The sequence below is a fragment of the Pygoscelis adeliae genome, unplaced genomic scaffold (assembly GCF_000699105.1).
Source record: "Pygoscelis adeliae isolate BGI_AS28 unplaced genomic scaffold, ASM69910v1 Scaffold89, whole genome shotgun sequence".
Classification (NCBI taxonomy): domain Eukaryota; kingdom Metazoa; phylum Chordata; class Aves; order Sphenisciformes; family Spheniscidae; genus Pygoscelis; species Pygoscelis adeliae.
Window position 1 is genome coordinate 637992 of NW_008825559.1, and position 10792 is coordinate 648783.

Below are 10792 nucleotides of genomic sequence, written 5' to 3' on the forward strand. Positions count from 1 at the left end.
AGGTGGCCTCCGTTTGGATGGAATCCCTCAAAGACCAGCAATTCAGTGAGGAAAGAGATACTAAAGTGGTGCTGACATACGGATACTCACAGCTTCCAGCTTCACCATCGTCTCCATCTTCTTGATGGGAACCTCTGGTTCCATATTGACAACGATCTCCCCTGTGGGGTGAGAGCGATGGGCCCCATTGGCCATTGCCAGATAGCCGTTGAGGTGTTTAGCTGGACAGAGGACAGAGAAAGAGAAAGTACAAGAGAGAAGGATAAAGAAGGGTAATGTAGAGGAGAAACTGAGAGCTTAGGTGAGATCCTACAGGATTCATGCAGGAGTGATGTGTGACCACCTTGGTCAGAGAAGAAAAGAGGTGGAAATGAGCACAGACCCTTACAGCATGATTAAAACCCCCTTCCATAGCAAAGGGAAGCAGATGATGAGAAAGGACTGTGTTTTTTCACCTGCACCAGCCTCCAGAGGAGAAGACGCAGAGAAGATGATTGCCCTGAAAGTATCAGCTGGCGTGGACACAACCGCAGGTCCAGACCCCTGGCTGGAACCAGGGATGGCCCTTGGCAATCCTCCCACAGACCTCCCATCTCTGCCCAGCCAGGAGTGCCTCCACGTCCACCAAGGACTGGGAGGAGGTGAGCAATTCCTGTGGCTCACCAAGCCCTCGGCTGCTGTGCTGGGTGCAGGGAAAGTGGGTTTGTGATGGTTTTTGCCATGGGTGCTGATAGATGGGGTGGTGTTGGGGTTGAGAGGGTGGCCTCAATCTGTAGCTTTCTAGTCTTTACTCAGATAGCAGCAGCAGCAGGCACTGAGCGTGGCAAATTCACCTCCCAGTCTTGAGGAACATTTGGGGAGTATAGAGTCATGAAGCTGCAGAGACGTTAGAGGTGAACCAGCCTTTCTTGTCTTACAGGTATCAGGGGGAGCATGCAATTATTGCAGTGAGACCCACAGATCAAAAAATCAAAGGGCAATCACGGCCTCACACCCTGTGCCTTCTCACCCCCTTGACCCAAACCCTGAATCACTGCTTGCTTAACCAACAAGCAGGCAATATCCCATAGTTCTTACAAACCTCCACCCATCTCCCTCTTCTCCATGCGCAATGCCCCACCGATGACCCGTACTGGGCAGGTCCCCATGGCCCAAGCCTGGTACCTGTCATATTCCAGTGCTGGGCTTTCTTATCTGGTGGGCGGTAGATGAACTTTCGGAGGGAGCTGACGGCGTGGGACCCCACCAGGGTGTAACGCCCGAAAGCCCGGCAGTCCACCACCCGGATGTTGAGGGGTGGGTGAAGCAGCTCATTCTCCGGGAGATCCTGGGAAGAAAAGGTGTGCTGGTTATCAAGGGCTGGGTGTGGGCTGTGGGATGTCTACTTTGGTGGTTGGAAAGGCCAGTAGGGACTAAAACAGGGATCATGCTGGAGGAAGAGGTCTGGAGTGGCTCCAGCATGGCTTGGAAGCCCTCAGAGAAAGGCCATCACCAACTGGGATGGAGCTCATGTCCTCCATTGCTGTGGGGAAACTGAAGAAAGGGGCTAGGAGCCATGGTTTGGGTTCCAGAAAATCTGGGTTTCAGCTGAGGGCTCAGGGAGAAGAGGAAACACTCACCACTTCAAACCACTTGACCAAAGTGCTGAAGTTGGGGTTTTTCTTGTAGTTCTGGATGAGGGCTGACTGGACCCCCTTCCCAGCACACTCAATGTCCACCCGGGGCCGGTCCACCTGGGCCAGGTTCACTCTCTTCAGATCCCTCAGCCCCCAAAACAAGATCTAGGGCAGGAGGAGGAGAAGGAAGAACATGAATGTGAGAGGGACTGCCCCTGGCTGGAGCCAAAGGAGTTGGTTCTCCACGTCCCCCAGGAGCAGGGACTTTGCTGTGAAATGTCATCACCTGGGCAGTGGTGGATCCCCAAGGTATCCTCTCCTCCTCCACATGTCTCAGGGCTGCAGCACAGTCTCTCTCTGACACCCCACATAATCCACCCCACACCTGATCTGCGGCAGCATAAGGTCTCCAACCTGCTGCCCTCGACACTCCCTTTTCTGCCTTTCTCCCTTTCTAGCCTTTTTCTGCCATGGGACTCCATAGAGCAGGAGCAGACCAGCTTTGTCCACCCACAGTGGCTCTTGATTCAGTGCTGGCATCGTTTTATCAAAGTGATATCAGTATCACTGGGGGAACTTGCCTCTCCCTTCATAGGATAACAGACTGCCGCCATGACCGAAAGTTCCCCTAAACTGAGATTTTTCTTCCTCCTGATTCCTCATGGCTGTATTCACCTTGCACATCAGAGGAATACGATTTATTTAACCAGCTGCAAATGTGTGGAAGACCAGGAGCGAGGATCCTTTTAGAGACCTGGAGATCTGGTCAGCAGCATCTCACCTGAGCAGATACACCTACAACCATGGGTGAATTGTGCAACGAACGTCACTGGCTGTATTGCCTGGATCACCACCGAGACAACCAAGGGAGAGGGGCCCTGATTGGATGCATCACCCTTTAGATACCTGCAGGTACATGAGGGGCATTCTGCCCTTGATGCCTGAGATTGGTGGGATGCAGCTCACCTGACTGCTGCGGGTAGAGATGTATTACGTGTGTACCTCTAATGTGCCCTGCATTGCGTCTCGGCCCAAATGCCACTTACTGCAGGGCTCTAGACTTGCTATGGTGCCCACCTTTAAGACAGCAAGGAGTGATCCGGTTCCCTGTTCTTTTAGGGCTGCTGCAGCCTCTCTCCCCGTGCAGCCAGTACAGACATCTGGTCTTGGTGCCCAGGTAGTCATCAGAGCCTCAGAGATCCCTCCTGGCCTTCAAGCACCCATGGACAGGCTCTCTTGCCCCACACAATGCTGAACGTTAAAATTCGGTGCTCCAAGGCAGTTACCTCCACTCTGTATTTACTCAGCACCGGCCGAATCCCCAGTGGCACTGGCAGGATGGGGCCCCGGTCCACGTCTGTGGGGCCATCGATTGGGGGCAGGTCTGACTTGCCCCCAGGGCCAATCTGGAAGAGATGCAGCGTGGATTAGGATCTGTTCCTTTGAGCTGGCGCTCAGCTGCTGGGAAAGCAGCTTTTTGCCAGCCTCAGCTGTAGCTGGCACACCCTGCTCTCACGCATTGGGTCTGCGCCGTCTCGGAGGGTGCAGGAGCAACAAGGGTTGCTGAGCATCCAGCTGACGGTACTGTGCGGGTACTTTGGGAAAAGGCGTACACCCGAGCGGAAGGTGCTGGGCAGTGCTGTGCTTCCACACAGGACAGACCCAGCAGCAACGCAAACTTCTCAGCCCACCAACACACCTCAACCCCAGGGCTGTTCCTTTTCCTCCTGCAAGGAGTTGCATCTGCCTGGGCTAGGTGTAAAGAGGTGCAGAAATGGTCCAAGAGCTCAGCCCAGGAGCAGGTTTCAGGTCCTGTTTCCAACCCAGGGCATAAGGGAGATCAAATATCCGATGTGAGCCAGTCCCTGGAGAAAATGCCCCATTGCAAGGAAAGTTCAGGGGAAAAAAACAGGCTTGGACAAGCACCTGCCCTGGCAGGCAGAGGAGACAGGACAAGCACCTTGGGGAGTGGGACACCAGGCATCGTCACAGGGCATCTGAGGACATTGCAGGCAGATAGACAGGCGTGTAAAGCAAAGTCTCCTCTGAAATCAAGGGGAGACCCAGAGGTGGAGGGAGCAGGTAGTTCCTAAGGGTCCACCTCCCCAGGCACTGCCTGCTCCCGGCACGCACAGATGCGAGGCCAGCCTTGGGACCGCTGCCCCTGGCTGGTGCTCAGCTGCATTAGAGGTGCCTGTGGTAGGTCGGTCCTTGCACATCCGAACCCACCAGCACTGCGCTGAGTTTGCTGGGACCTCTCTCTTAGCTGGGACGTCTCATGCTCCCTGCACACCAGGAGTCTGCTGAGACACGTTTTCATTCATTTTCGTTCATTTTCATCATATTTTTGGGATGCTGCTATGAATTCACACCCCTTTTTCTTGAGACCTTCAAATTGGCATCTCCAAGAACGCCAGGACTCCCATTGGCACCTCCCGTATCCCAGTGATGACGCAGAGTTTGGGCTAACACAACACTTTTAGTGGGGTGTCCTGTCCAGCAGGATGTCTGGGACTCCCTGCACATCATCCTGACCGGCATAACTGGGCAGGAGCTGCCCTCTCACCGGGTTAGTAGCTGTGCTAAACCCTTCTAGCTTTTCTAGAATGTACGAACGACCTGCTCCTTGCAGCACCTAAGATATATAAGCACGGGTTAAGCCCCGCTCCCTTGCAACCCCCCCATCCCATCTTTTCCCTCCCTTGGTCTGGGGTGGCTTTGGCCAGCTGGTACCTGGAGCAGCTCGAAGGCAGCCAGCAGGTCGCCTGCTGTGGAGTTGCCCCGGTAGATCTGGTAGTACTCCAGCTGTGGGGGGAAGCGCGGGGGGCAGTAGTGCTCATCCGACATCTTCACCACTGGTTTGGCAAAGGTGCGGCCCATGAAGTCAGCTTTGCCCTGGAGAGGCGAAGAGAGCACTTGGGTTTGCTGACCCAACGTGAAGTCTCCCAAGTCAGCCCCAGAGCTCTCCCCATCGTGGTCAGAACAGGACCAGCCCACTGGGCCTGGGACACCAAAGCTCAGTGCCAGCTTTCACTCCTGGCTTCTTCAGATAAGGTGAAGGAGGTGGCCTAGGGCTGGGACAGCAAGGAGGCCAGGACTTGAGCAGCTTTTCTAAAGGGAAAGACTCAGGTAATGTCTCCTTGCCTCCAGCCTCACAAACAAAAGCTCTTGCTTCACTCTCCAAAAATAAGATATCATTAAGTTGAGTCTGAGATCTAATGAGCAGCAGAGGCTGCTCATGCCATGGGAGATGTGGGGGGGGGACCATCTTCCAAGGGTTGGGAGAAAATCTGCTTCTTACGTCCTCTGCACCATCTACCTTGCCTCTGACTTAGAAGTGATCGCAGCATCTAAATCATAAACATTTTCCTTTGCTGGGATTCATCTTACCACTGTGTCCTGGTCATAGATCTCAATGACAATTATGGGAGGGTCATCCCGCATCTCATGAGCTTCCCCATACAGCTCCACATTGTCGAAGACCAGCAGCTGGTCCCAGGTCGGGCAAAGGGTCTCGTTGAGAACCTGGAAGAATGGCAGGGGGACTTACCACTCCAGCCAGGGGCTAACGCCCTGTGCAAGGGCAGCAGACAGGGCGTTGGTCCCAGTTTTCCTGCACCAGGACATTAGCAGTGCTGGGGCGGGCAGTGGTTTGAAAATATTTCTCTTGGACATTGTGGACAATGTAAAGGGTCCATTACTTTTAGAATAGTCACCCCAGGTTTCCTTTATAAGCAGTGGAAAGAACGCGATGTTTTTAGGGTGCAGTTGTCTCTTCCTAAGGTGTACGGCTAAAATAGATGAGCAGCACTGTACCCTTTAGGGGTCCTTTTGTCTTCACCGTTTATTAAGAGAATTAAGAGCGCTGTGATGCAGATGTGTACACTACAGCTGTCTGCTGTCTACTGGGTATCGATGTCCTCTCCATGCAGCGCTTTGGTTTGCAGCTGTTTGTTGGATCGAAGGGCGAAGGCAGCCGGTGCTATACAGAGCGTAGGGCTGATGGGGCAGGAGATGAGACAGATCCACGGTAGGATCTGAAGCCTGATCTGAATGGAGGGGGAATTATAGGTCTGAAATGCTTTGCGGATCTTGACCCTTGCAGCTTGCGGCATTCACCCTTCACTCTGACGTTTCTATTTGCTCTGCTTATCTCCTTCTTTCTGTAAAATCAGGGTGAAACAGTGCCCTGTGATGGGGCAACCACAGGGATGAGTTCTGGAGAACAAGCACAGCCCTGGCCTGTCTCAGCCGTGTGTCGGGCTGCAGCTCCAGTGTCTGGCAGCACTAGTGGGCTGCTGCACGTTTTTTTGGACCAGTGAGCCATTGGGGTATCTCCCAAGGACTCTTCTGAGAAAAAAAAACCCCGACAGCAGGCAAGCAGACACAAATTATTTCCAGTGCCCACCAGGCTTGCTAAAGCCTGGCAGCCATCAGCCTGGGAAGGGAAGACACAAAAACCACTTCAACATGCTCCAGTTTCTCCTAACCAGGCAGGTGAATCATGGCCACAGGGACACAGGATAGCTGTGTGCTGGTGTAGGGGGGCATGTCGTGAAGGTGCTCCTGGGGAAGGGGCTCCTGGAGACAGTCAAGCCCCAGTGTTGTGACTGCTTTCCCACCCCAGGACCCCATGATCAACCTAATCCTTGATTCACTAGCAGTCGTGAGAGCTGTGGCAGGGGAGCAGGATGGAGAGCTGATGGGACGTGCAACGCCAGAGCCCAACCCAGCCCTCCAGGTCAGGAGATGGTGTCTACCTCGGTGCATTGGCTCTGGGAGATGAAGAAGACTCGTGCAAAGGGGTCTGAAAGGCCACTGCTGTCAGCCGCAAATAAACTCCTGGCTTGGTACATGTGGGCTCGCAGCTGGAAAACCTGCTTCTCTGCAAGAGAGGGGGGGAAGTGAGACAGCTTGATGCGCAACCCTGGAGCCCAGCAGTGGGGCTCAGCCTGCAGAGCGAGGTCTCAGGGGCATGCTTTTGCTCAAGGCCAGCACTGATGAAGGATATAGGCTCAAAGCATGAGTCCTGAATGGATATGGACTGCCTCAGCGTCCTGCTTGCCACGTGCAGAATGACAGCTATGAACGGGGTAGGGAAGAGGGTGCACAGTTCCCACACCCCAGCTCCCCATGGGAGCAGTGGGAGACCTCAGACTGGGACAACTGGAATTATTTCCCCCTTAGCTCCTGGAAGCCCTTGGCCCAAGTGGTGTCCAGCCAGGCTCCCTCCTGCCCTCTCCATGTCCTGTCCCCAGACCCGCTGCAGGCAGAAAGTTCTTACTGGTGTAAAGGAGGCTGATGGGTGGGAAGGACGGCAGGTTTTGGCCTCTGGCGGTCTTCTTCTCCTCAAAGCCACAGGGCAGGCCACTCAAGAAGTCTTTGCGCTGTTTGTTGAGGCCTAGCCACAAGTACACCTCCATCTTGGCCTGAACTGTCCAGCCAGCAGGTCCAAACCCCCTCTTCCCGGGTAGCTGGGCACAAAGGACAGAAGAGTTTACATGGCTGTAGGGAAGGCCTTAGAGACAGACAGACCACCTCTTGCAGCATTCAACTCCTTCTGCTGCATTGCTTTTACAGCTGCCCCTTAAAACCAGGGACCCAGCCCTCATCATTTTGGATCACGACACTACTCTGGCTCATGCATTATCTTCTTCCAACCATGTTGGTTTCCTCTTTCCAAGCCAGCATCCTCTTTTGTGGCCAGCTGGATCAAACACCTCTCTCCTTCCAGACAATTCTCACTTACCTGACTGGGTAAGATCAGTGGTTCACACTTCCTAGCAGCAGACTTCCACCCCTACCAGTAGAGTATGGGTCTGTTTTGCCTAGCATTCAAGCACCAGCAAAATTTGATACACAGCTCTCTCGTCTCCATCTCCCATCCTCCCAGTCTGTCCTTCCTCCATCTCCCTCCTCTTGGCTGCAGTTCCCCCAGGGAAGACAGACCGGCACCTTGAGGAAGACGGTCTTCACTTTGGCGCAGTCCTTGCCCATCTCCTCATCCACAATGGAGTAGAGGATATCCTTGGAAGGGATGCGGGCGTAGGCAATGCGCTTGTTGTTGCTCATCATCCAGATGAAGATGTCGGGAATAGTGTGCTGGGGCTGTGAACACCAGCGAAGAGCCCTGTCAGCGTCTCAGCTTTTTCTGACCACTGAGGCACCAGCGGGGCTGAAGACCTTCTGAAGGCAAATTCAACACATGCCACAGGAGATGGACGTACCCATTGCCACATTAGGGTCACTGAAACGGTTTTGAGCCTCCAACTGCAGAAGCTTTTCTGCTTAAGAAAAGCTGCTCAGAGCTAAGCTCAGCAGGGTGAAGCCTAGCAGGAAAGAAACTGGGATTTACATTTGTTCTAGTTTAAAAAAATAATAATTTTGGGTTAGAAGACTAAAAACTTTCCTTTTCTCGTCATTCAGTGGCCATGGGAACTGTAGGGCAGGGGCCATACCTTCATTCCTTACTATGGAAGAGGTTCCCTGTCTGGACAGGTCCCATCACACCTTATAGTCTGGTTTATGTTCTGCTGTGGTGAGTCAAAGCCAAGGAAGGCCTTGCTGTAATAAGGGGTACGTAGTTGAGTCTGGGAGCCTGCCATGGGAAACGAGAACAGGAGGTGCAACAACTACAGCGCCCGTGAGGGCCAGTAACCCCCAACGGCTGACCCAGTCCTGAACTGTAAAAATATCAGAGGAACGGTGGAATTTTCTGAAAGAAGGAAAAAATATTTTGCAGATATTTGGAAAATATTTCCTTTGGAAATGCCGTGAGCAAGTCTAATATATTGGACTATTATCTCTTACCCGTGAGCTGGGGTGAAGCACGAGTGCGCTGCAGCAACAAAAATTAGACGGTTTGAGTTCTGCAAGAGGACAGGGCTTTACCCCACAGCCCTTCGAAGAGCCAGTTACTTCAACAACTCCCTACCTAGCCAGCACCAGAAACAGCTCCCTGCTGCTGACTTTAACGCTCTGTGGACGTGTGCCACCTTCCAATGACTGATCCCCCAGGGAACTGCATGGCCTTGCCATGGCTGAGGCTGGCAGAAATGCCTTCAGCTCAGCTGCAAGAGGACCCAGCTCTGTTACTGGCTGGGAAGGGCTCTTAAATTTGTTTTCGCGCTGACTCGTTCCAACCCAGCAGTGCACAAGCAAGCCTGGGAGGCGTGGGGCAGTGCGTAGACTTGGAGTGGCTCCTTGCACAAGGCCTGGGCCACTGGGGACCCCTCCTGCCTACAGGGTTTGCAGAGAGGTCTCCATCCATCCCAGGCTGCTGTTGGCATGCTCTGACCCAGACAACACCCTTTCTCCGTGCAGAGGGACTCACCTCATCTGCCAAGAACCGGAGTTTCTGCAGGAAGTTTTGCACCAGCTTCAGCTTGTCTTTCATCGTGTTCTTCTTCACCTGCGACCGCAGAGTCGTGGCTTGCTGCCCCATGTTCTCCTGTGGTTAAAGGAGAGCCCAAGACACCACATTAGCAAGAGCAGAATGGAGCACAGAGAAGGGAGCAGCACCAGGCAGGTCCCTGGCGTTTGGGAAAGGGTGGTGAGGAGGCAGATGCCTTAATCCCACCACGTGCACCCTGGTGATGGTACTTCTGACACCCGTTCATCAACCTTGGCATGATGCAAGGAGGGCCCCTGACAGTGCAGAGACGTCTGTCCCAGCGGAAGGTGTGCAGGACAGAGAGGTGTCAGCTGTGCTTAGGGCATTTTGGGTTGGCTTCTAGCCTGGTGTTAAGGATAGTCTCTCCCCTTCTGCTGACTCTGCTGTAATTCAGCACCTGACAGTTCAGAAAAGGGGACGTGGAGGCTTTCACGTGTTAAATTCATCGCTCTGAGGGATGCAGCTGGCTACTGAAGCTGGTGTCCTCGGCTGTGGCAGCTGGATAAGCCACCTGCTCTTTGTACATCTCTTTTGCACCTCCAACTTCTTTGCAAGGAACTGGGCTACCAGCCCCAAACATCTAGGCTATATCTACCCCTGGAGCAGCCGTGCTCTGCAGGGTTCCCCTAAATTACTCCTTCCCAGTTTCCTCAGCTGTTTGACAGCAATGCAGCTCCTCCCCTGTATTCCTGGTTTTCTTTCCAAGGCAAAGCAGAGTGTGGTGGAGGGGAGGCAGCAGCATGGGCCCAAGTGCCACCTGGGACCCGTGCAGGACCCGAGTGGTCTTGAGCTCCTCTTTTCAGAAATAAACCCCAACCCACAGAGAATGGAAATCAGCACGCCTAAGGACCAAAGTTCCCCATTGCGTTGACAAGGTCCAGCCCCCGTTCATGAATCCTCCCCCCTGCCTGGCTGAATCCCACTTACCAGCTCCCGCGTGCAGGACTTGAGCCTTTCCCGGTCCAGCCTTGTGCGGGAGGAGTGGTGCTGGTCCTTGTCAGCCAACGTCACGAAGCGCCTGGTGGAAAAGGTCAGCAGGATGAATCCCGTGGGAGCCCGCGGGCTCTCCTCAAGGAGCTGTGGCCGGCTGGACCTCTGCCAGCAGGAGGGCATGTCACTGGAGGGAAATGCCCTTGTTCGCCCCCCAGTCTGCAACGCAATCGCGGCCAAGTGGCCTGTTTGCACCCAGTGCTGAGTGTCATGCATGGGGTGCAGGTGTCGATCAGGTACCAGCCTGTGGATGCCACAAGGCTGAGGCTTTCGCCGCTGGTTTGGGGTCTTTGGGGTGCAGATGTAAGCACCACCTCACCCATGCTCCAAGCCAGAAGGCAGCAGATACGGTGTTGTGCCAATGCGATGAAATGCTTGCCCGTCATCCAGAGGATAAGGCAAGGTGGGCTTACGCTCACAACCTTGCCCACAGCCCCGCAGAGAGCAGGGGCTGCAACGTGCCACCTTTGCCCATCTTTTACTCACAAGCACCCACTGCTCAGCTCCTCCAGGACCCCTCGGAGCCGGCGCTCCGGGTGCGGCTTCTCCGTTTTGATCATTTCCTGCACGTCGTTGAGCCCTTCCTCCTGCAGCAGCGATGGGGGGAAGCATAGAATCATAGAATCATAGAATCATTAAGGTTGGAAAAGACCTCTAAGATCATTGAGTCCAACCATCAACCCAACACCACCATGCCCACTAAACCATGTCCCTCAGTGCCGCATCTACACGTCTTTTAAATCCCTCCAGGGATGGTGACTCCACCACTTCCCTGGGCAGCCTGGTCCAAGGT

General features: G+C 54.1%; 1 protein-coding gene across 1 annotated transcript in view; it reads right to left on the reverse strand.

Moving 5' to 3' along the window:
* OTOF (otoferlin) overlaps nucleotides 1–10792 on the reverse strand; it is a 120026-nt gene that overhangs the window by 18731 nt on the left and 90503 nt on the right. Inside the window, exons 19-30 of the mRNA XM_009332354.1 lie at nucleotides 10486–10586; nucleotides 9937–10027; nucleotides 8950–9066; nucleotides 7572–7724; nucleotides 6901–7090; nucleotides 6377–6501; nucleotides 5007–5141; nucleotides 4350–4511; nucleotides 2903–3022; nucleotides 1620–1781; nucleotides 1165–1327; nucleotides 91–221 (exon numbers count right to left, since the gene is read on the reverse strand). Of these exons, the coding sequence (XP_009330629.1) occupies nucleotides 91–221; nucleotides 1165–1327; nucleotides 1620–1781; nucleotides 2903–3022; nucleotides 4350–4511; nucleotides 5007–5141; nucleotides 6377–6501; nucleotides 6901–7090; nucleotides 7572–7724; nucleotides 8950–9066; nucleotides 9937–10027; nucleotides 10486–10586 (1650 nt within the window). The remainder of the gene's footprint in view (nucleotides 1–90; nucleotides 222–1164; nucleotides 1328–1619; nucleotides 1782–2902; nucleotides 3023–4349; nucleotides 4512–5006; nucleotides 5142–6376; nucleotides 6502–6900; nucleotides 7091–7571; nucleotides 7725–8949; nucleotides 9067–9936; nucleotides 10028–10485; nucleotides 10587–10792) is intronic.